A 26,853-nucleotide genomic window follows, 5' to 3' on the forward strand; every position below is an offset into this window, starting at 1 on the left:
GAATTTTCTATAAGTTCATTCAATCATTCATTCATTTTCCACCGCTTATCCGAACTTCTCGGGTCACGGGGAGCCTGTGCCTATCTCAGGCGTCTTCGGGCATCGAGGCAGGATACACCCTGGACGGAGTGCCAACCCATCGCAGGGAACACACACACACACACTCTCATTCACTCACACGCTCACACACTACGGACAATTTTCCAGAGATGCCAATCAACCTACCATGCATGTCTTTGGACCGGGGAGGAAACCAGAGTACCCGGAGGAACCCCCCGAGGCACGGGGAGAACATGCAAACTCCACACACACAAGGTGGAGGCGGGAATCGAACCCCAACCCTGGAGGTGTGAGGCGAACGTGCTAACCACTAAGCCATCGTATCCCATTTTCTATAAGTTATTCAGTAAAATCTTCCTGATAAATCATTGTCTGGTGAGCTAGTTTTCTAGCCGATACGCCTGAAAACATTATTTTCTATTCCCTGATTGTTATAATTTGAATCATTTAAAAGATAAAGGCTGGCTGAAACACCGGCTGAAAGGAAAATGTCCTGTGCAACTTCTTCACCCTGCTCACTACGATAATCCTCTCCTCACTTTTCCCTTTTTGCAGTCAGACAGTAATTCAGAATACAACATTACAGCTAAGGATTGAGAAGCGACTACGTAGCTAACACGTACCGCTGTCTTAATGAGTTACATGTGAATTTATATTTAGTTAACTGAGGACATCCCATTTCCACGGCTAATTTACTTGCCACAGATTTAATCGTTAACGTTAGCTTGTTAACTGCTAAAAGAATGCCTGCTTATCTCGTCTCTTCTCGGCATTCTGCCACAAGTGATGCAATATAGCTATTAGTTTTTGGAAGTGTAAAAACACAGCTGGTCTAATTGATCATGATCTTGATACTAAATGACTTAACACGGTGACTAAACACTGTGCTACAATGACAAATAAAAGACTGTCATGCACCTCAAAATATCTGGAAGCTGGATAGTGATATTTTGTGTGATTAGTTAAAAGCAGCAGCATCACTCATCAAATGTCTCGAAATAAGAAAGACACAATGTCACACATACACGGGATTGAACAACCGTACTGCTCGAGTCTTATTTAGGATATTGTTCCTCCCTGACTAGTGATCATTATCTTGTTATCTTGTCTACCACAGACCCTTAAGGAGGCAGTGAATGATCCAAAACATATGCTGTCACCTCAAGATCCACAAAGTTGTGTGTGTGTGTGTGTGTGTGTGTGTGTGTGTTTGTTTGAGTTTGTTTCTTTTTACACATGTTGGACCATGATGGACCTTTCAGGCAAATTATTATTTGAAATTTTCATAGCATTATCTCAATTATTCATCATATATATTTATGCTGAACGATTTGAAGAGCTTTTAGTCTCTCTCTCTCTCTCTCTCTCTCTCTCTCTCTCTCTCTCTCCCTCCCTCTCCCTCTCTTTTGCAAGCATTATATTTAGCTGGTCTTTCAGATATTTCCAATCAGGCCACACAATACACAGTGCATATAATCGTGCAGATACAGGTCAAGATCTTCGGTCTGTGTTCACATCAAAGATCAAAATTGGGAAAAACTGGTCAAATCTGCAAATGTAAATGTAAATGGTTCCACAGGGGACGGTTTGAATATTTGAAATGCTGCTGACGTCCTGTGATTTTCACACAAAACAGTCTCTAGATTTACAGAATGGTACAGTAAGATATCATACAGCTGTGTAGGAAAATCATAAACGCGTGAGCATGAAGGAGGCAAACATTGAGACATCGTCACCGTCTGAGGTGACTTTCAACACCGTATACATGTATACGTGTTTATCTGTAATGGTTTGAGCATGTGAATATAGTGTTAATTTTATGAATCAAAATATTATCGCTTCTTGTTTTCCTACTGTAATCTGACACGAAAATATATGAAGTACCCAGTTATGCTTTTATATGAGACGGTCTGCTGCAGATGAACAAAGTACAATCATAGATTTTCGGTGATAAATCTTTCTCTGCTTAATGAGTGAGATCATGGAACTTACTGAAACAGGATTGATAGGATAAAATCAAATATGCCCATTCAAGTAGGTTCTTTCTAGATATTTATAAATGGCGACCTGAAGCCGGACGGCTTTACCGATGAAGTAATTAAGATTCACCCAGGTGCACAATCCAACAAAAAAAGCTGCTGCTAGAACAAAACAAATGATGCTGCAAACTATTTAACCTTGTGCTCCATTCAAATATATCACACAAGCTCCTCAGTCCTAAACAGCGTTATTACTCAACTGAAGGCAACGTGTCACTCTGATGGAGCAATCCATATGGTGGATTATGGTGTAATCAGGGTTAGCACAAGCCTTTCCTCCATCTACTCATCCCAATGTTAAATCACTTACTATAAGTTGTAAGATTATCTATTTTTCCCCCAGAGTGCAGGCACAGTCATTCACAGCAATAATAGTGCAGGGTTTATATTCGCCTGGGCGTCTTTACTTTAACTGTTTTCTGTTATGACATCCTTCCATCATCCATCCATGCGTCCATCTATCAATCCATCCGTCCATTTTCTATACTGCTACACAGGGTCATGGTGAACCTGGATTCATCGCAGGGAACTCAAGCCAGGAGACACAAGCCAGGAGACACCCTGGACACGGTGCCACTACACCACAGGACACAATCACACACCACTTACACTTTAGTAATAACAATCAATCTGCATTTTAATGAGAGCATAATAAAGGACAGCCAGAGGGTATAATTAATTGCGTACATGTCTTTGGACCAGGGAGAAAACTGGACTACCCTGAGGAAACTCCACATAGAACAAAGACATGATTTGAACGTCCAAACCTGAAGGTAAAGGTTAGCAAAATAAACATGCTCACCATTAAGCCATGCTGCATCCATTATAACAGTTATAATTAGATGCATAATTAAGATACATAAGATGATAATAGTTGCATAATTAGATGCATTTTCTCAAAGAACAGTCTACATGCTAAAGCCTAACTGAGACACAGATGTACAAATATACAAGAAACTCATAGCAAGCAAAGAAAAAATAAAATAAAATCAATCAACCAACCAACCAACAAACCAATCAATCAATCAATCAATCAATCAAATCCCACCTTTTTTAATTTCTTTTGTTTTGAAGGTTTATTAAAAGACAGTATTGATGACTTTAGTGATCGTTAGAAGACCAGACTCCTTACTAATAACTAGACTAGAATCCCATATCTGTACACAGTACCACACCGGAAGATTTACATATAAGAGAGGGCTTCAAGCAGACCCACTTTCTGAAGAAACTCTCTCTCTCTCTCTCTCTCTCTCTCTCTCTCTCTCTCTCTCTCTCTCTCTCTCTCTCTTTCTCACTACAATATCTCTCCTGAGGGATACCAGTCTTCCTGACTGCTTTTCCTCTCTGGACCTCCATTCTGGCACTTCTGGTTGGAGTCTCATCACTTGGAGGTCGATTGCTGCTCCAGAGGACGACCCACACAAACAGTTTAGAGATACATGAGATTACAGGGGAAAAAAGTAAATACCAAGAAACCATGAAGATGCCTTATACAGTTATGGAAGGGAAATTATTTTATAATCACACTCTCTTTTGGCTTTTAGATGACTATGGCTTCCCTTTTCAGTTCTTAAGTTTTTTTTTCTTGCCACCATCACCTCCAGCTTTCTCATTAGGAATAAATTTAAAATGTTTACAGTACAATTATCATGTATTTATATACAGTGTTTGTGTGATTGAGTTGCTTTGTGAAACTGTCCATTGGCCAATGCACTGAACAATAAGGACGCAGGACACAAGTGACTGTTGTTTAAGGTAACGTTACAGAAATTGGAATATTTTAACTCATTGCTCCAAAATTTGACAATATGAAAAAATTACCAGATTGCTTTTTTATGGCAATTAAAAAAAGTTAATACCCCAAGCTTCGTGACTCAGTACACAAGTAACGCAATTAATTATACCCTCTGGCTGTCCTTCATTACGCTCTCATTAAAATGTCAGCATAATTACAGTAGGTGTCCAGCCTATAACCTGCTGAATTGGAAAGTCTCGCTCATAATTGTTTCAGAAAAGTTCTTGCCAGGTTTCTCATGCTGGTAAATATTTAGTATCCAGTGCAAATGCAATTCGAATTGCCCTGTAGCCAAAATACAAATATGGAAGATTAATTTAATGTTAGCCTATTTCTATCAAGCTCTACTGACTTCTCATACAGAAAGAGACAGAGGAACGTTGGCTGAAGAGAAGAACACAGATAGATAGCTGACAGAGCCATCAGAAATGCTGAATTATGTAAGATGGCAATCTCTATACTGTATGGGCTAAAAAATAAACTTCATCCAGAGCTAAAAGGTATCTATAGCTGCTACCGAGGTGAGAAGGTGAAGGTGAGAAACTAATACTGTTAGCATTCTGATTAGATTAAACTAAGCAACTGTTTATTCTGGAGACTTCTATCTTCTACAATAATGCTTTAATGAGACACATGCTGTATTTAAGTTTAATTCTCTTCTTGCTTCACATATAACACAGAATTGGGACAAATTGCACACAGATAGAAACAGAGAAGCAGGCTCAGTCATAAACCTGTCAAGTACGACAGGTCACAACAACGTGTGCCACGTCAGATACATTATACCCTCGTCGACCACTTTAATAAGAACACTTGTACAATGGCTCATTAATGCAGTTATCCGATCGCAGGAGTGCAATGCACATAATCATGCAAATACAAGACAAGAACTTCAGTAAAGTTGCACAGGAAGTTTGCAGTAACTCTATACAACTGTGATGAGCAGCAAAGAAAAGCATGTCAGTCTACACTACAGATCAAACCTGAAATGGAAAATCACACTGGGTTCCACCTCTGGGGCAAGTCGTGGCTCAAGTAATTAATGCTCTGGAGATTAGAGAATCAGGGTTTATGCCCCAGCTCTGCCAAGCTGCCATTTTTGGGCACTTTAGCAAGGCGTGTAACCCTCTCTGGTCCAGGGGTGCTTTATCATAGTTAACCCTTGGCTCTGACCCCAACCTTCAAAGTTTGGATATGTGAAGAAAGAATTTCACTGTGCTGTACTGTAGATGTATGCAGATGTGACAAAGGCTTCTATTCTATCTGTCAGCCATTAAAGAGGCTGATGAGTATAATTTCACACTGTACATTGTCACACACACACACACACACACACACACACACACACACACACACACACACACACACACACACACACACACACACACACACACACACACACACACAAACACAGAAGCTGGTTCACTTACCACCAGTTGCCACAGTGATCTCTCTGAGGAAATGTCCATAAAAGGGGAAATCAAAAGACAGGTTGACCCGCTGTGTGAACAAATAAACATTATCATCAAGGTAAGAACATTATGTCTGGTGGCACACTGAGGTTTTAGAGAGATTAACAAGTGCAATTACCTGTAAATAAATACAATTAAATCTGTGGTCAGCAAGAGAAATTTGATTATACTTTAAGTAAATGATCTGGTTTAGACTTTAATGTTATCCAAGCTCAGTATGTGGATTGTGGTGTCTTGTATTTGGAAAGGAATATGTGCAGCAGTGAACTAAAATGATTCCCCATTTCGATAAAATAGAGCATGTTGACACAAGGGCATTTTGTGCTTTTCTGAACCAACCATTATTTTCCACATTTACATAGCCAGAACAACAGGGCAAGCGAGTCATACTGACACTGAGGAACTGATGTTATACTTTATGAGAACACGTGTCTGTGTGTGGTCATCGGGATTGTGTAACCTCCAGATGGTTGAGATGTTTGCTTGTGTATGGGTGTGAAGGCTTACCGCTGCTTGTCTGTGTGTATTGGACAGGATTCCATGAATCTTTACTTTCTCCTTGTCCATATGATCAATGTTCACCCATAAATCTTTGCTCATGGGATCGTTAGGGCCGTAGGTCCTTGACGTGTAATAGCTGTGATCTGTGTCCTCCTGCAGAGAGGACACATGGTAAACATCATATATGAATCTGTATATTTGTAGACAGAAATAGAAAGAGGAATAGAATTTAAAATTAAATTAAATTTCCAAACCCAAACAAATTTTCCTTTTTTGCTACAGTATCAGAATAAATCAAATCATATCCAATATGTATCGTGGGTTTCAAATATGTACCATTGCTACTTATCGCAAATAAATTGTTTTCTTATTGTTGTTAACATTTTGCTTGAATCTGGAGAGAACAATGGATTTGGTGAGGATCGTGTGTGTGTGTAGATTTCTTGCTTCAGGAGTTACCTCCAGCTACACCGATTTCCTCCCTCAGTCTTAATACAAGTGTTGTAGGCTGAGGGTTCGGAGTCTGTCTGCGATATGATTTTCTCTAATCATGTAAGTACATTTTTCTTTAGTCTTATCTCAACAGAACATGGTACCAGGACTGCTGCTAAACATCCAGCTGCTCTTATCAAACTTGAATGGTGTAGGAATATTTTACTTACTATCTTTCTATCTTTCTTTCTTTCTTTATCTTTTTTTGAGCAGTTACCATGGTAACTCTTGTTCAGTGTTTTTATGATAGACTCATAAACACAGTTGCTAGTCAGTCCCAACAGATACCAACATGTCACACACTTTATTGTTCAGGTTGTTTTGAGGATACTAGGATGTTCACTTTCACTTAACTTTGTAGGTCTCTAGCTTCTAGTGAGAGTGAAAAACTTTGAAATTCTACCGTTTATGCAACCTTTTCATGCAATATTATCTCGAACAACTAAAAAATAAATTACTTCTGTGACAGTGTTAGGGATCAGCGCGGATCCGTTAGGATTGCCTGATTGCCCCGTCCACGTCGAGCTCCTCCCCGGTCATCACACCTGTTTCCCATTGTGTGTGATTGTCCGTGTCGCTATATATGTGAGCCGCGTTGCATTAGGCAGCGCGGCTTCATTGATTATATTGTTAGTTCCCCGTGTGTTGTGGTTTATGTTTGTCTTCCTAATGTATTAAACCCCTTTCATTTGAAGCTATCCTGTGTACGGGCCTGTCTCCAAGCCACCTCTGCCAGGGTCCTGACAGACAGTAACCTTTGTAATGATATATATGTGGGCAGCAGTAGCTCAAGTGGTTAAGGCTCTGGGTTGTTAATCAGGGTTCAAACTACCACCATTGGACCCCTGAGTAAGGCCCTTATCCCTCCCTGCTTATCACGGTGCTGTATCACGGATGACCTTGTGCTCTGACCCCAATCCCCAAAAGTTATAAGATATGTAAAGAAATAATGTCACTGTGCTGTACAGTAAATGTATATGTGACATATACTACTAATAAAGTCTTCTTCAAATTATTTTATACCTGTTAAATACTACACAATAGTGCCATAACATGGTGTCTACAGCAGCAGAACAATAATATTCATGCCATTTTTTCCAAATTTGGCAAACCTAGTACTAAAATGATGTATTTACATGAGGTAAAGCAGTTAAAAGAGGACATTTCCAGCCAAAAATGTACTTAGGGAACAAGTAAAACCGAATAACAACAACAGCAGTTTCCTTTTAACTGATAAAATTAAATTAGTGCTTAGAAATAACTCATTGCTTTAATACTACTGTAATGTATTGTAACTTAACACAAAGAAATGAGATGAAATGTAATGTGACATAACATAATGACGTAATGTTTTGCAATGTACTGTAACATAAAGTAATACAAAGTAACGTTATGTAATATTCATGTAATGTAACATAATGTAAAGTAACAATGTATCGTAACTTTATATCATGTTATGAAATGTAATATAAAGTAACATAACGTCTACCATAAAAGCTTAGGTTCACGTCACTATATGCTTTCTTGCTGCATGCAATCACTCATTCGCACAACAACATACACTCGTATCCTTTCTCCGTGTACAACGCTAACACTAACTTCTGAAGTCCGTGTCTGTTTAGACATTAATCTGTAGTTTTTTGTTTTGCATTGCCAAAACACTTTGGCGTTGATGAGCAGCAGCTGGTTCTTCTGGATGCAACGTTGTTGGCAACTTCGAGACGCCAGCTGGATTGCCTTAGCCTTGTGTCTCCTCTACAATATGCTCAGAGACAGCAGGGACACTGATAGGAAAATTGGAGTCTAGAATGACAGAGGCAGGACATAGCAGTTGGATGGAAAAATCAAAAAAGGAAAAAGGAAAATATGAGACATAGGAAAGCTAGAGAGGCGAGGAGGTGAAGGAGAAAGAGAACAGAGTGCGTCCCATTTCAGTCCTAGTAGTGTAGTCCTAGTACTGTATATCACAGCGTAATATGGTCAATTCAACTGGAATGAACAAAACTGGTGCCAAACAGAACAAATGAAGACATAATTGAGAGCCTGAGGAAATAGCACTCGAATAAAAAAGAAGATATATCTATAGTAGAAACCGTTCAGACGCCTCAGGAGGAGAAACAAAAGGACTCTAATGAAAGTGCTGTCTGAAACTGCATTTGAGATCCAGATAGTGGCAAACAGCCCTAGATCCATTTGTATATGAGAGATTGGCCGTGACAGTGGTATCAATATTACATTAGGTGGCTTGCTGCCTTCTTCTTTCTTTTTTTTTTTTAAACGTCCTGAACTCCCTGCTGGTTTTTTAGTTTTGTTGTGTCAGATAGGACACACTGATAGGAGAAACATGCATTTAGAGTGAACAGTAACACGACTTAATATATCTCTCCAATACACCACAAATGTGTGAAAAATGATTTTCACATCAAACATCAGATTGTGAAATGTCTTCAGCAGCAAGCTGACATATGCTTCTCGTTGTCAGTTTATGTGCTGGCTTTTAAAAGGTGAAACGATGAGTCTGTGACGCACAGATGTGGAAGCTGCGGGAAATCCCGCTGGGATGGTTATGTACTGCGGTGAGTTGAAGGCTGATAGCATACAAGAAAGCTGAGATTACAAGCTACGACTCACATGTTATTCGTAGAAGGTGTTAAGAAGAGGAATTCGGGGTTGTTTTTAATGAGTGGATAATTTGGCAGGTAAAACACATTAAACATGTGTGTTAATGTGATGCAGATTCGCAGGCAATGGAGCTGGTGTGGAATTAAAACACAATCAGGATGAACATGTGAGCCACACAAGGCTAAAGAATTTCCCACACAATAGTTTAAGCTTCTAAGACAACATAAAACAAAACAACGCATATACAGTGATCCCTCGTTTATCGCAGTTAATGGGGACCGCGAAGTAGGATTGGCCCTAAGTTTGACCTTTTCACTGATGGTCATCATCTTCCTCTTCCTCTTGGGCTCACTAGAGGAATCTTTCGCAGGGGCACAGCGCTTAGGAGGCATTGTAAGGGCTTAAGGAGAAGTTAATTTCTAACACAATACGCGAGACACAGTTGACAGCGTGAACGAGAGTGGCGAGATACAACAAGGGAAGAAGCTGGAAGAGGATGCGATGATGCGCAGCCAATCAGCTCAGATCTCTTGCCAGGAACCAATCATGTGCCTTGTCTGAGTGCCCGTGGGTATGTACAAAGCCTCTGAGAATGTTTCTCTCTTTGTCCGGCATCCTGGGAAACCGTTTTTAATTTTATTTTTCGATGAATATCTTTGAAAAATCAGCGATGCACTGAGGCCGCGAAACTTGAACCGCAAAACTTGAACCGCGAAGTGGCGAGGGATTACTGTATTTGTTTTTAATAATAAAACAGAATTGAAGAGGGTGCGATATCGTCAACTCTGATTTGTAGTTCGTGGAATATGTCAGGATTAATTGTGAACTGTGAACGTGTTAGAAAAATAAGCCACACTCAATGTGGTAATGGTTACACCACAGTGTGTGTTGTACGTAATGGTTCAAAAAAAACAACAGACCTGAGACAATTATTGTGTTTATATCATTTTTACCACACGTCAAGACATTGTTGAGATGCTTTATTTCAAGACTTTTGTCAGGTCCTTAAAACATTCTTGTGTGTAGGAACTAGACACAACTAGTAGAACTAATAGTAATGAAGTCCTGAGCCACTGAGAGAGAGAGAGAGAGAGAGAGAGAGAGAGAAGCCTATGAACAGTTCAATCAATACCTATCTATCTATCTATCTATCTATCTATCTATCTATCTATCTATCTATCTATCTATCTATCTATCTGTCTGTCTGTCTGTCTGTCTGTCTGTCTGTCTGTCTGTCTGTCTGTCTGTCGGTCTAAATTGTTGTAAATTTCATCCTCGTCATTAAAGTTCTTTCTGCAAAATCAAAATTGCCTTTCATTTTGTTTGTTGTTAGATCTTTTTTTTTTTAATTGTTTTTTTTAAACGTTATATCAGTTAACTTGGTGAAGAGATATGGAGATGTAATGTGGCCAAGACCTTCCTGCTGTGCTGTACTGTAGCTGTGCCTTCACTGAAAACCAACTGCACGACTATCAGCCAATCAGAATCAAGCACTTAACAGCCTCATGGTATAAGCTCTTTTAGCTTATATACACGCAGTACAGAACTGGTTGCCAATTTGTCTGTTTATTGGGGTGTTTTTTCAATTAGGATATGTGTCTGTATTAAAATTTGAAATGAAAGTAGGTGTGGCTTATTTCTTTAAAAAACCCAACAACAATCATATTATATACAGTACATAATATTTAAGACATCTGGAGTAAAACGGATTAAATAAAATAAAATAAAATAAAGCAATATTTAATTATATCACCCATGTTGTTTTTTTGTTTTTTTTTTAAATTTCGCTGTATATTTTTTAGAAACTCCAGCAGACTTATATTGCTCTGTCCATAGCACAAGTTCTGTGTGCTCTCTATGGAACAACGGCTCTACTGGGAAGTGACAGAGGTAGGTTTTAAAAAGAAAATATTAAACCAAAATTGTATTTACACAAGCACATCACGGAGGATTGAGCAGCCCCGAAAGAGCGCTCAGACCGCTGGTCCAAAACAGAGCAAACACAGAGTTAAAGCAGCAGAGCAAATTTCCCTGCCACTGCAGAAAGCAATAGACACGCTACTGCACTCAATCCACGGCCAGTAGACACACACAACGTGCATGGAACTTCAAGGACAGGAGAAAACTGCAGCTCAAATGTGACTCAGCTGTGGTTTAATTGCAGAACTAAACACGATTTGAAGAAATATTCAAAGCATCTTGCAATTAATTTTTTTTTTTAATGGGATAGGACACATCGTGTGACATTGTCACAACACACATTCAGCCAAATCCCTCTGAGTAGCACTATCATAGAAAGTAATTACATACGTGTCTTTGTTGGAGTTTATAAGAAGAATCATGTGCTTACAGTTTCACCAGTTTTCTGCATGTAAAAATCACAAAAGACTCAACACACACTTTTCTCACCCCAATTTGATTATCACTGCAAATTGCCTTGGAAATTAAAAAAAAAAAAAAAAAGCTGCAGTGAAATCAAGCATTTATGGCCTCAACAAACATGGATGTGGTTCATTATTTAGTAATAGTATGTAGTTAATTATTTGCCATTATATGAATCTCTTAATTGCTCCAGCATTGCTGAATGCCCAATCTTCGGATAACCTTCTGGCAGAGGCAACTAAGCTTTCAGCCACAAAACACACAGTTCACAACCATAGTTTATGACTTTTCCTTCCTTTAAGGATGAGAAAGCACTATCCAATTCTAACTATTCTAAGGTGGTCTTATCAGAATGCTTTAGATTGAGGAAAATCGAACAGTTACTGTATGTTCCTTAAAGTGGCAAGAATTGTGGGGTTTCCTGTAAACCTCGTGACGTAGAGGTGCGCAGACTAACAGGTAATGTCTGTGTGAATATTATGTAACTCCTGAGGTATTTAAACAAGGACGTTTAGAGCAGAATAGAACAGACTACAGACCATGCTTTGGTTTTGTTGATCAAGCTGACAGTCGCTTTCGATCGATCAAGCACGACAAACTAGACTTGTGTCGACTCCTTCTGACCATTTCATTATGATGTGTATCTCAATGCTCTGTTCCAGCACACCTTGTCCTTATCTCCCTGGAGAGAGAATTGAGAGAAAGGAGCGGAAGACTTCAAGACAGCTGTGGTGAAGAGTGAAAGAAGAACGAGACACAAAAAAAGGAAAATGGAGACAATAAGCAACAGCCCAAAATAACAGAAAACGAGCAGACGGCAAACAAATCTGTCAGTGTTTAGAGGTGACTGACAAGGATGTAGAGGTCTCGCTATGGTTTAGGAGAAAACATTCTCAAGATGGCCGACAACACTTTGCAGGACAGGACGTCTTACATGTATCTTTGACGTTAGCCCAAGATTTAGGTTGGATTTATATGTAAACATTTTAATTAGTCACTTAAATCTGCTAAAGTTAAGTTTGGTACATTACATGACATGCATTTCATCCCATTTACCATCGACAGGGAAACAGCTTCAACATTATTGCTTCATTTGAGAAAATTCTACAGTTCTAAAATACATATACTAGATGGTAGAGGACATACAGTATAGTGAATAGAACATTATTTGGGACTTGGGAACTTAAGAAATGAGCAGAAAAGACATATAAACCTGAACAAATACGCAGCAGACTACAGAACAACACATTGAACAGACTCCACATTGACTCAGGTTGTACATTTTATAGATTCTTATGTAAAATGAACAACAACATAAAATATGTCATCAGCATCTCAGGTGGAACTTAAGCAAGACAATTCAATTACATCTGGTAAAGTTAAAACTAAAAAAACATAACAAATAAAAAAGATAATTCAAGTATTGTAAAAGTTTCACAAGAATTCTGACAGACAGTACAGTATATACTTAAAGAGATATACACTAAGTGGCATACAACACTCTCAATTCTATTATATTCGATTCTGGACAATATATAGACTCTAAAATATCTGACTAGTGATGCCTGACCTAGTGGTTTTGGCAGCCTAAATGTGTGTGTGTGTGTGTGTGTGTGTGTGTGTGTGTGTGTGTGTGTGTGTGTGTGTGTGTGTGTGTGTGTGGTAAAGCACCCAATCCAAAGACTCTCCATAGTCTTTATTATAAGCAAGGCTAAAGTAAACATGCACTCGCAGGCACACACACACACACACACACACACACACACACACACACACACACACACACACACACACACACACACACACACACACACACACACACACACATACAGAGACTCATCCAATCATATCTCACCTTCACCTTCTGTCTGTAATCTATGCACACATACTCTCTCTCTCTCTCTCTCTCTCTCTCTCTCTCTCTCTCTCTCTCACTCACTAACTCTCTCTCTTACTCTCTCGCTCTCTCTCTCACACACACACACACACACACACACACACACACACACACACACACACACACACACACACACACAAACACACACACACACACACACACACACAGAAAGTTAAAGCCTTTCTAATTCACCCTCTGCTGAGCCACAAAACTCTGTCTACCTAGGCATACACAAACATCCACAAACACACAGCCCCGACCACATGAGGTTTAATAATAAGCAGCTTTATTCCCACACCACCTGATCTCTTTTCAAAGTCAAAGTCATCTTTATAATCATTTGAGATAGTGAGCCCTACATACACACACACACACACACACACACACACACACACACACACACACACACACACACACACACACATACACACACACACACACACACAAATGAAATACATTAGCTAGAAACATTAAACAGGAGTATTGAAAACGACCATAATGCTCTAGTGCAAATTGCTCTTTAGGTGCGGTGGCTCGTTGCCATCTTCCCTGATGAGACAGACAGACTCATTACATCAGTCAAACCTGCTTTATAGCTCTGTGCATATCGAGCTCTGTTGTGTCTAGTCTTTCTACAGCCTGTTTCTGTCAGACTCGTCTTCCATATGGCTCTGCTAGGGAGTCAAACAGCCGTTCATCCATGCATTTTCTGCAGTGTTTATCCTCGCATGGAACCTAGAATCTATCCTGGGAACATGGATGACAAGGTGGCAGACACAGTGCACACAAATTCACACACTATGGGCAATTTAGAGATGCCAGTCAGCCTACAACACAAATATGTCAACTGGGGAAGGAAACTGGAGGACACAGAGGGAACCCCTGAAGCACTCCGCACACACACACAGCACCCGACCCTGGAGGGGCAAACCACTAGGCCAAACAAACCACTAAACAAAAAGCTTACAGTAATCTGGTAGCTGTTATCTGCTTCAGTGTCTGTCAGTGGTCCTTGTAAACCCTGTGAGTCCGCCTCTGAAGTCTCCTGACTGGCTTTGTTGCTGGTCGTTCCCGGCTCAGACAGCCACCGTCTCTTCCTGAGTACTTCCACTGTGACGTCATCATCTTGTGCCGGCCCCTGAAGCACGGAATAGGAAACTCCTGTGGAGAACAAAAAACAATTGCATCACATCAAAGCGGAATCAAAAAATGTTCAGGAATGGACAAATCACCAATTCATAGAGAGAAGCTAACGAAAAAATGTGAATCCTTGAGCTGTAAAAAAAATGTGAATCCTTGGGCAGCAACTTAGTTAACTGTAAATGTACACACACACACACACATCATTTGGCTGTCCACTTGCACTTGCCTTTGTTATTGTTCTCATCATTGTAATCAGACGTGCGTCTGAGACTCATTATTTTAAGCATGAGTCAGCAATTTACCCCAAAACATAGTATTATGTCTTATACAATCAGGATCCCTGATTTGTTTCCCACTAGCAAATCTTAATGAACCATTAACAATGGATTTGTCTGGTTTAATTAAAATAAAAATTTTGCTCAAATGAAACAGGAAGATAAAATGACTTGTTTGGGGAATAACTAGTCAAGGATACAAAATATTACAAAGCAGCAACATTTAATCATTTGAATTGGATTATTAATAAGCTTCAGTTAGAACAAATTTTTCACCACTGAGCAATTGAAAACAATTGAAGCCACAGAAATGCAAGACTGAAATGCATTTGTTTTGCTTTAGAGCTGATCAGTCATCAGAATAATGAAAATCATTTCAACATGACTTGCATTAATCTTAACCTAAAAAACGACGACACATATAGCAGTGAAACATTTACTGAAGCTTTCGCACACAGTTCTCACAGTACTGACAAATGCCTTTAGTCTTGAGCTAATTATTAGTGCTTTACTGAATTACATGTTTTCCAGTGTGGTGGGAAACATTCTGTGCAAAATAACTTCAACATGTCGACCGTATATACGTTGTCCAAATCACTGCAGGAAATAAATATTGTGTGTATTAGTTTAGTTTCTCTTCAAAACAGCCCATGATCGAAATTAATAACAGGCTACTAGCATGGCTATCTGAATGAATGCAAAACTTTTTGACTCCTTGTCGCAACCTTCTACTTCTCTAGTTCTCTTCTTTCTTAAAGTTGTTTTAGTCGTCTCTTCCCCGGAGGCTGCTTTTGGCTCTTTCACTAACTGCTTTTACTCCTTTCCTCTCTCCCTGTTGTCCAGCTCTTCACCAGCTTTCCATGTTTCCCTCTCAAGGCCAGATGGGTATGCTAATGAAGTCACCACATAAACAACAAAAAGTAACAAGCCCTGTTTATGAGTCACACAAGGCCAAGGTTTCATTAACAACTGATGCTGAGTTTTGCGCTCTCGCTCTCTTTCTGAAGTCATCGTAATTTATGCCATTATGCTAGTTTATAGAGATCAAAAACGAAGGTGTGTATGCTTGTGTATGTGTTCCACTATGTACCTATAAAGACGTTTGATGTATTCAGATATTTTTTTTACATGTATTCAGGTGTTCTTTAAAACAGGAAGCTTCTTTTCTTAAATAAGTAGCATGACACGTCTTTGCTTGTAATTAGCTTGTCAGCTCACAGAACACGTACTGGATCTGCATGTTGCCAATTACCGTGCTGGGGCCTAACTTGTTTATAGGTGTCTGAAGTCGTGCCTGACGCCAAGCTTCCACTCTTTGCCACTCACTCGATTTCTATACCTAAATGCAGTCGAATTTGTTCTGGTTCTCTGTGCAACACTCATTTAAGAGCAAAATAAAAAAAGACCTTAAACATTACTCTTTTCTCATAGATCTGTCCCTCAACTGCAATATACCTTTCTTTCCCTCTTTTTTAAAGTACTACGTTTTACAATGCACTAAGATAAACTGGCTCCATTCTTCACTTCATGCCTTTTCTGGCCTCTTTATAGGGTAATGAGAGAGTGTGGGAATCGTGCACTTGACTGGGCCTCATTTACGCCTGTAACATTAAAGGTCCACTCCATCATTTCGCAGGCAACACTTCATTCTGGCTCTAGTCTTCAGCTACATTCACATGAGCAAGCTAGAAACTGGTAAGCAACCAGAATGAAGAGGTGTCTCTGCCTTTCTCTTACACTGTTGTGGGGTTTTGCTAGAATTAGCTAGAGTTCCTGGGTTAGCACTGTATTCATTTCATATATATATATTTCATACACATTGTCTAGTTTGTATAGATAATACAGCTAGCAAAAATAATTGCTGTCAACACCCAGAGAATACTACTACTACTACTACTACTACTACTACTACTACTACTACTACTACTACTACTACTACTAATAAAATGCTGGTGATTGTTATATCAACCTGTTATATATGCAGGTGTTATAAGTACAAGATTGTTATATACTAAACCTGGCAACTTCGAATGAAATCTAATCGACAGGATCAGTACTTTGCCACAATGTCCATGGTATATGGATGAACAGTTAGTCCATGCTTATTATTAACTAAAAATACAAAATTTCACATTATTCACATTCACACGCTGAGTAATCAGTCTGCCGTTGTATTATTTCTCCACAATTTATAGTTTGCCGAAGGTTAAGTGCTTCGATGAACTGAAAAGGAGGAAAATTGTTTAGTTACAAATACAGTAAAGGCAATCTATAAGAAAGGACAGAGCAGACTCTTTCTGCTGAGGAGACTAAGGTCTTTTGGAGTGCAGGGAGAGCTACTGAAGACCTTTTTTGACTCTGAGGTGGCCTCAGTCATATTGTATGGTGTGGTATTCTGGTGCAGCAGCATCTCTACTGCAGAAAGGAAGAGACTGGACAAGCTGATCAGGAAGGCCAGCTCAGTCCTAGGGATTCCTCTGGACACTGTACAGGAGGTAGTAGAAATGAGGATGGTAGCAAAACTATCATCATTGCTGGAGAACTACTCTCAGCCCCTGTATGAAACGGTTTCATCTCTGAGCAGCTCCTTCAGTGACAGACTGTTGCATCCTAAGTGTCTGAAGGAGCGATACAGACGCTCTTTTCTCCCTGCTGCTATTAGACTTTACAATCAAAGCTCCTCCCAGTAAACCAGTCACCATAATACACACTGTTATTACTGTTTAACTGCAATAATAAACAATAACAAAGTATTTTAAAAAAGTGCAATAACAGAAATTTTAAAAACGTGCAATATTACCTGTGTGCAATATGTCTGTTAGCGTAACCACTTACTCGTGGTCTCTTTTTCTTCTTTGTATTATATATTGTGTTGTGTATATACTGTTTACTATATTATTTCTTTATTCTTTTATATATACTGGCATTTCTCTTTCTTTGCTGCTGTAACATAGAAATTTGCCCACTGCAGGCCGAATAAAGGTATCTTATCTTATCTTATCTTACCTTATCTTTTCTTAAAGAACTGTGACATGCTGTCGTGTTGTCATGTGTATAATGTACCACAGTCTTATATAGTATATATAGTCTTTATATAGATTATATTAACATTATTAACTGTCTCTTATAACAACGTCCTTCACATACCCTAAAAAAAAAAAAAAAGCACAGGATACAATGAATGAAACCCAACTAATAGTGAGAAGTTCTTCTCAAAGGTCAGTCCACCACTTTACATTTACATCATTCCAAATGAGCTATTTGGAAAAGGTTATATACTGTAGCTCTCTAAAATTCCAACATCTAATAATACATTTAATATATAAAAGCTCCCGGTGCTCAGTCATGCACTATTCCCCAAAATGGGTAATGACATGTTTTGAATTCAGGAAATAACAAAACTTAAATTCTTTCCCAAAAGCGATATCTAATTATATCCATTGCAATTGTTCCTCTACTTATTTCCTAGAGAAAGAGTTTTTTTTTTCTAGGATACTCTTCTAAAGTCTAGGATGACTAAGAATGTGAGCAAGTCGTCTCAGTGCCAAAGGCTTCCTCTAAAGCCTATTAATTTAAAAGCGAAGCTGAAGGTGAAATAGGACTCGCAGAGGTGACTGTCACTGGCTCCAATTGAAGTGCAGCAACAATCGCAGTTTTCAGATGCCATGCTGTGAAAGGCCTCACAGAGGGAATGGATTTACTCTTTCCCTCTCATTTCCTTCCACACAGTGTCTCACTCTTTTCTCCTTTTCAATACGAAAGTAAGCCTCTTGCTCTCTTCTTTTGATTTGGTAATTCTCTTGTTCTTTAGACAAAAAGTCTGCTGCCTTTTTTGTCTTCTTCAGCTTTTGTGGTTTTATTAACTAATTCCGACTCACGCTGGGAAAAGCCTTACACATCTATTAAAGCTAATAATGTAAATACAACATAGAACAGAAAAGTCATTTGAAATTAACATAAAAGAAGAGAATACAAAGAGATTTTCAGGGCTGATCAGGACGGTCAAAACAAGCAGGTGTAATGTGTGTGTTAACGCAATTAACGCAAAATCAAGCATTCGGCAAAATATTCAGAGTAGCTTGGCTTCTGTGTCTTCATCGGTAGGATTTTCAAGGAAGAATCTTATGCTTGTAATTTTGCCAATTCGAGTAGTTTTCTACAAAAATGTCGCAATGCAAAATTTTTGAAGAAAGCTGCAACAAAATGAAGCATTTTCAGCATTAAAGCATTAAACTCCTGGGGGTACTGAATTTTTCTGCGCCAAATATCCATGTCTGTATTTTAAATATCCATGTCTGTATTTTAAATATCCATGTCTGTATTTCTTTGGCAATAGGGAAATGGAAGCTACCTCAGCTACATCACTCGAGTTTAAAACTGGCTTTGTGCTGTTTTTTTTCTTCTTCTGCCTACAGTTTTGAAAAATTCTATTTTTTAAAATGGAAACAAACTCGCACCATAATTTAACCAACCATAGGTGAGCAGATGCTCTAAATGCAGTGCTCAGGTAATGCTCATGAGATCTAACACTAACCCTAACCTTATTATTCCAAGATTATCTCTCATTATAAAATAAATAAACCAAATATTATTTGACTATTACGCTACATTTTTAAAAATATATTTTTTAATTGATTTATTTATTTTTACAAATTAATACAAAAAAGGAGCCAAATAAATGTAACTACTTTTAAGATATTATCATTTGCTAACATGTCTTGCATTGGCTGCATGAACAAAAAAAGAGTAGAATATCCCCTTATTTGTCATTCTGAAAAATTCCCTTGCATTTAGACCGTGAGTGCACGTGAAATAAACAGATGAGCGTGGAGGGCTGCAACGCATCAAGATGTCAAGCCTGAGCACTTGATTGTCTTTCTCTCTTTTCTCCTCTGTCTACTCCTTCTCCATTGTGCTGTCTTACTGCTAAACAGAACTAAAATGTGATTGATTTTCAAATTCCCCAGTCCGTGAACTCGATAACCATCTGTATAAACAACTGTCATATTCCCTGAAAATGATGCATGGATAATAGTGCTGTACTTTTTACAACATTGTGGTGAAACCAGTCAAACTATCATCAGTTTCATTTATTTCACCATCCTCACTGGAAGACTGTAAAAATACTGTGGTGCATAATAATATTTTATCATTGCATTCCACTTTCCTTTAATGGCTATATAGCTATACGACTAAATGACAATCGCAGAGTTAAAACAAATCCCAATATTCTTGGAAACAAATCTGATTTACACATACTAAAATCATTTCCAATTGGAAAAGATAGCAACCTGAGCACAATTTCTGACAAAAACAAACCAATTTCTGACCAAAACAAACAAGCTGGTGGTTCCATTGTGATCCTGCAAACAATGCAATTGCATGGACATCCTGTCGATCTGAAGAACAGGATAAAAAGCACCAAAGTCGATCTTTTCATTTCTTTGGAACATGTTCTGCTCACACCATGGTGAAGGTTATGTTGCCAGCTCACAGCTTCAGGATCCCTACTGGGTTGTGTCCGAGTTCCAGTCTCTGAAAAAAAAAACCATGGCAGAAGCTGGACTGACTATGCTAAATTTGTGTGTATGTGTTGGGACCTGTGATGGACTAGCATTCCATCTTATGCCAAGTGTTTTCTGGATTCACAAAAACAACACTGAACAGAAAATTGAGAAGTATTGAACCCAATGATGATGTTTTTTTCCTTGATTTCTTTGATTGTTACCAGGCGTACTTTCTCATAATCACATAAAAAGTTATGTGATTGGCTTAGAGGTTCCCTTTGCATCTTCTCTGTACTATTCTAGTTTCTGAGTTGTAGGCTGATTGGCATCTCTAAATTGTGTGAGTGTGTAAGATTGTGCCCTGTGATGAGTTGTAACCTTGCCTTGTAACCCTGGGGTAGTTCTGTGGTACAAAGAATGGATGGATGGATGCCTCTTGCATCAATATCATGACATACAAAAACATATTATAAACCACACAACATATATGCAATGATGTCTATACTACACTGATAATTTGCTGTATATAGACTGTCTATCTATCTATCTATCTATCTATCTATCTATCTATCTATCTATCTATCTATCTATCTATCTATCTATCTATCTATCTATCTATCTATCTTCCTTCCTTCCTTCCTTCCTCACTCTCTCTCTCCCTCCCTCCCTCCCTCCCTCCCCAATTCCTGACCTCATTCTATAGCGAGACCATTGAGAGAATCCTGAGCAGCAGGATCACAGTCTGGTTCGGGAACAGCACCATCTTGGATCGCAAGACCCTGCAGCAGATAGTGAGGACAGCTAAGAATATCATCGGAACACACACTGCATCCGCAAATCCAACAGCATTGTGGATGACTTCATACACCCATCACACACACTCTTCAGCTGCCTGCCATCCGGAAAAAGGGGTACAATAGAATTCGGGCTCTCACAACCAGAGTGTGTAATAGTTTATTCCCTCAAGCCATCAGGCTTGTCAACAAACAGAACAGAACTATACCGAACACACACACACACACACACACACACACACACACACACACACACACACACACACACACACACACACACACACACACACACACACATCTATGTGAACTACTGTACACTAGACTACTGCTACTACTACCTAAGTTTGTACAGTGTATTTTTACAGTTGCTCTAGTTGTACAATGTACTGTGTGATACAGAGTATACACACTGATCAGCACTGTTTTGTGTACTTGTATGTTTAGTGTTTTGTCTTTTGTCTTACACTGTTGCACTTGGTTTCACATGATACACTTTATGTGACTAGGACTTAAGTTCTAGGCTCTGTGGTGTTTTATGCAGCTTTATGGGATGTGCAATCAGAAGGTTCTGAGTTTGATTCCCACATCCACCTGGTTGCTATTTCTGAAACCCTGGGCAATAATATATTCAACTTTATTGTCATTGTGCATTGTACATGTACAGAGCCATTGAAATGCAGTTTCTGTAGCATCTAACCAGAAGTGCATAGATGGCTTATTTATAAGTGGCAGTGTAATAAATAAGGGTATGAGGTTATACAGAAGGTGTAGTAATATGTATGTGTAACTGAATAAGGGTATATATAGTGTGGTTTTATATATGATACTATGTAATATGTAAGTTGCTCTGGATAACGGCATCTGCTAAATGCTGGAAATTTAAACGTTTTATGTAGCACCATTGTCCCTTTCACTGTGTACTGTGTCAGCTATATATGGTCGAATTGACAATAAAAGCTTCTTGACTTGACTTGAAAAACAGCACGGTGGCTTAGTGGTTAGCACGTTCTCCCCGTGCCTCGGGGGTTTCCTCCGGGTACTCCGGTTTCCTCCCCCGGTCCAAAGACATGCATGGTAGGTTGATTGGCATCTCTGGAAAATTGTCGGTAGTGTGTGATTGCATGAGTGAATGAGAGTGTGTGTGCCCTGTGATGGGTTGGCACTCCGTCCAGGGTGTATCCTGCCTTGATGCCCGATGACACCTGAATTGGGCACAGGCTCCCGTGACCCGAGAAGTTCGGATAAGCGGTAGAAATGAATGAATGTTTCTAGCTTTTCCTATTATAAGATTCCAATATATTGTCTTTGATATACATTTGAAGCTTCAGGAGATATTTTGCTTCTTTCTGTCAATAAATATTCAAAAAGAGCAAAAGTATCTACAGCTTGAAATTAGTTGGAGAAAAAAAAAATTCCAGAAATAATATTAGTAATCTTCTATTTGGCTGGTTGTAATCTTTAATAGGAAATACTGGATAAATGGGACTATATTCAAGATATTTTCACTTGGCCTGTGAAGAGTTTGTCACTACTCCTACAGAGTTACTCCTACACGTCTACACTGACCACGTTCTCTGCACTGCACTCTCCTTCTTCAGCCTCCCTCTAGTTCTGCTTTCCTGCTGCTTTCTGAAAGGTCAGCTCACCCCCCTTAATATACCAGTATTCAAACTAGAGTTTTATTTTCCATTGTCTGACTGCACCTACACAGCTATATAAGAATCTGTATAAGCTGTTATGCTTTTTACGTCAGTCAACAGGACCAGGTGATGACCTCCAAAAGGACATGTGCTCCTCTACTGCAAAGGGAATGATCACCGATGAAATGTTTCTGGCTCTGTGTCTGTATCTGTATCTGATCTGTTGTCTTTTTCAACCTCCCTGACCCTGAGCTTTTTTCCTGGCACCGTTCCCAAGAACTGTCAGATTTTGTTTCCAAGTTTTTGTCTTTGTAAACCCTTAGAAAAGCCCTGACCTTTGCAGAATATCTTTTAAGCTCTGAGATTTCCCCTAAATCAAACCCATATAACTTCTCTGAGTTAGTCTCAGATTGTGAGTCTTCTCCTGAGTAAATCTCACTCCCCCTTTATTAATATCTTAAGTGTCGATCCCATGTCCTATCATTTCCCAAAAGTCAGACCTCTGCTTTCTCTCTTTATCTTGTCACAGGAATGTTTTCTCCAGTTCTTGTGTAAACTCTGAGTTCCGCCCCACTGTAAGACTTAATAACATCTCTGAACTCCCTGCAGCATCTTGCTTTTCCTCTGAGAATGCTTTAGTTTTAGACCTTTAAATGCTTTAATTTTTACCTAGTGCCATGCTTGATGCGCTCGCTTTCCGCAAGGTCACATTCAGCCCCTGGGCTCGTTTCGGTCTTAGCCTTTCTTTGAGCACGTACAGGACCTTTAGACTGTTCATGTCTCAAGTGTCAGTCACATCCAGTGGACTTTCATCCTATCTCTGTCTCTATATCAGTTACTGATTTACCCTAGTTTCTCTATGTTGTTTTCTTCTCTATCTCTATCACAGTTTTGTCTGTGTCTACATGCTTCTGCTTTTGGACTGCACAAATGTCCTGGACTCTGTATCACGTCTCACTCTGGACTGTGGCTTTAAGGCCAGTTTTTCACACTGGGCATGTTTTCTGTGGTCCAAATCTGAGTGTCATTGTTTCTGGCACCCCTGCTATTGATCTAGTTTTAGACTTGATTCTATTCCATTCTTATCCTGGAGACTGCACATGAAGAACCCAACATGACCAGGTTTTCTGTTTTTGTATTATTTTAATGTTATTATGCACCTCACATCTTCTGTGTCCCATAACTAATAGCGTAGTCGCTCGGCTAAAACGAGTTGTGCTCACATTTATATAGAATCAGTACCATGATGCACTTCTTGGTCTGCACAAAAACTTTAAATTAAAATAGAAACTAAGATGCAAGTGCGAAGCTCCCTCAATGAATCGTCAACCTACTGTAAGTCATAAGAACCAAATAAAAAACATCTTTTTTCACTTGTATGCTATTCTCCTCTGAGTCAATGATTTGAAATAAAAGGAGGTGATGTGTGTGTGTGTGTGTGTGTGTGTGTGTGTGTGTGTGTGTGTGTGTGTGTGTGTGTGTGTGTGGTTTCAAGTGCACAGGTGCAATCTGCTGCTCGGCTAGTAATCTCCAATAGGCCCTTGGGTATACACTCCACTGTGGAGGAAGAAACTACTGACACTAACAACCAGGCTCTCACTCAGCTGAATGATGGCAACTGACACTTCTAGCAATCTCGTCTCAGAAAATGGCACTACTCAAGAAGAAAGAAAAAGGAAAGATGGAAGGTTTGAAACATACTCTACTCCGATTTTCCAAGTTCGTCAGACACCGAGCTGAGGCTCACACTCATTAGCATTAAAACACACAACACAGCTGCAGGTTCAATTGAGGGAGTTCTTTCTTGCTCTGCACAGCACAGCACAGCACAGTTCATAATTAAAGTGTAGCTTACTTTGAGCTTCATTCCTTACACAGGGAGGCAAGGAAGACCTACAGAAATTTCTTTCTCTGTACTCCCTTAAGTCTCCGGCTGTCTTCGGATGACATACGTCTTCACTAAGCACCTGAATGAACATCTGAGAATGTTCTTAGACCCTGATCTATTTGTACTTCCATGAGGATATGAGGATATAGTTTAACAGGGACTAGAAAATATTATTGTAGGTCACTCTGGATAATGGTGTCTGCTATAAAAGCTATAAATGTGAATATTCCATACACAATTGTTTATTTACACCCAAACGAGTGAACATTTACATTTAGAAGAACATTTTATCTGGTGGTAATTAAAGTACTAAAGAAATGCAATTTATATCACTCCTACTTACTTATATTTTGTTTTGATTTCTAGTGCAGTTTGCAGTGCTGAATAACCTTGATAATCTCAATAATCCTGCACACCTGACACAAACCAACAACAATTAGATCATCCATCCATCCATCCATCCATCGTCTGTGGTACTTATCCTACACATGTTTGCAGGAACTGCATGAGTCTATACCAAGGATCCCAGGGCATAAGGTGTGGGACATCCTGGATGGGGCACCAGATCGTCGCCGAGCACAATCACACACTGAACAATTTAGAAATGCAAATCAACCATTGAGGGGGGCATGGTGGCTTAGTGGTTAGCACGTTCGCCTCAAAACTCCAGGATTGGGGGTTCGATTCCCGCCACCGCCTTGTGTGTGTGGAGTTTGCATGTTCTCCCCGTGCCGTGCCTCAGTGGTTTCCTCTGGGTACTCCGGTTTCCTCCCCCGGTCCAAAGACATGCATGGTAGGTTGATTGGTATCTTTGGAAAATTGTCCGTAGTGTGTGAGTGTGTGAGTGAATGAGAGTGTGTAAAATATAGAAACTCTACACACATAAAGGGTGGGAAATGAACCCCCAACTCTGGGTATGCAGAATTATCTGATCTAGCTCCTCCTACATGGACAAAGTTGACTCAACTGTGTTTAAATCGGTTTTATTTGTTCTTCTTTTTCACTCTGTACTGCATTCAATGTATAAGAGAACATATTATACACACATCTTTACTTTCTTCTTTGTTTTTTATTTTTATTTTTATTAGAAATGCAATGCTTCATGGATATAATAACAGAAATCTTTCAGTAGTCAAATACATCATTCAAAATTACACTGAAAAATGTTCACTGATGAAAACCTGGACTTACATTAGAGTTCAATAATATTTATAGAAATCTTTTCCTTTGCCTCATCAGAAGTACACAGCATGTGCTATTGGTGTTTTTCCCTTTTTTTGTAACATTCCACCATGGAATTGTCTCACATTGTTCATTATGTTTACTTTGTGAGACGAGAACCAACTTATCAGCTATCCAGCACAAACATTTATAATAAGTCCTGCAGCGTCGACTGGCTGTACTAGCGTTCCTTGAAGTCAGCACAGGGTTTAAAAAAGCTCAGGCCAGACAATACATTTAAAGTTACAGAATGGAGGACGTGTATTACTCACGGAGGCATGAGCTTCTATCACCAATATAGCAATTTGTATTAAATTTTTAGGTCACAGTATTAAAGATAAATGAGGAAAATATGGGTTTGGCACGTCACATAAATCCCTACAGCTGGAACAATTCTTGTATTGACTAAAACCTTTAGTTTAGCATGGTATATAATTTGAAATCTGCCAACATGACAATATGCTAAACCCCAAAGCTGATTATTTTTCATTAACTGCATATCAACATGCAGTATTATATTCCTCTCATACTGTATATTGCAAAACAATTCACCAATGATTATAACTTTTACTTAAATAATGATCAACATTTAACCATTTATATTTAATATTAATAGTTCTTTTCTATCAGCTATAAACAGCCGTTCCCTGACCAGTCATTTTTTTTGTCTTCCTTGAAGGAAATGAGGAAATAAAAATGTTGTATTACCGAAACTGGACAACTTTCCTATGATTGAAAAGTTACTGACTTTACTGACTCAAAGTTACAAAGCTAATTATTAATGCTGAAGGTTAAATCTCCTAACATAATGCTTCATGATAACAAAGGTTAAACAACGTTTACAGTAATCAACGTTTGCACAGTCTGTACCTTTACTACTTTGCTACCTTTGCTACATACTGCACATTATATTCAATTTTTTTCTTTCTTATTATTTCTATTCATTATTTATTAAAATGTGGTTCTTAATTGTAGTCCATTAGAATTAGCTGGATTTTCATTTCACTCCAGTTTGTATATGGTATATAACTGTCCGTGGTAATGAAAAAGCTTGAATTTAAATAAAGCTAATTCAATTAGCTTGTTTTTTTTTTTTAAAAATGCATACAAATATTTGTGAGTTGT

The 26,853-nt window shown here is 38.9% G+C and overlaps 1 protein-coding gene across 2 annotated transcripts in view; it reads right to left on the reverse strand.

Annotated features, from left to right (window-relative positions):
- Positions 1–26,853, reverse strand: part of plxdc2b (plexin domain containing 2b) — a 100,066-nt gene that overhangs the window by 42,355 nt on the left and 30,858 nt on the right. For both annotated transcript variants that reach the window (XM_027169418.2, XM_027169417.2), the window contains exons 2-4: positions 14,228–14,421; positions 5,874–6,020; positions 5,325–5,394 (exon numbers count right to left, since the gene is read on the reverse strand). In XM_027169418.2, coding sequence (XP_027025219.2) covers positions 5,325–5,394; positions 5,874–6,020; positions 14,228–14,421 — 411 coding nt within the window. The remainder of the gene's footprint in view (positions 1–5,324; positions 5,395–5,873; positions 6,021–14,227; positions 14,422–26,853) is intronic.

Source organism: Tachysurus fulvidraco, chromosome 1, assembly GCF_022655615.1.
Source record: "Tachysurus fulvidraco isolate hzauxx_2018 chromosome 1, HZAU_PFXX_2.0, whole genome shotgun sequence".
Classification (NCBI taxonomy): Eukaryota; Metazoa; Chordata; class Actinopteri; order Siluriformes; family Bagridae; genus Tachysurus; species Tachysurus fulvidraco.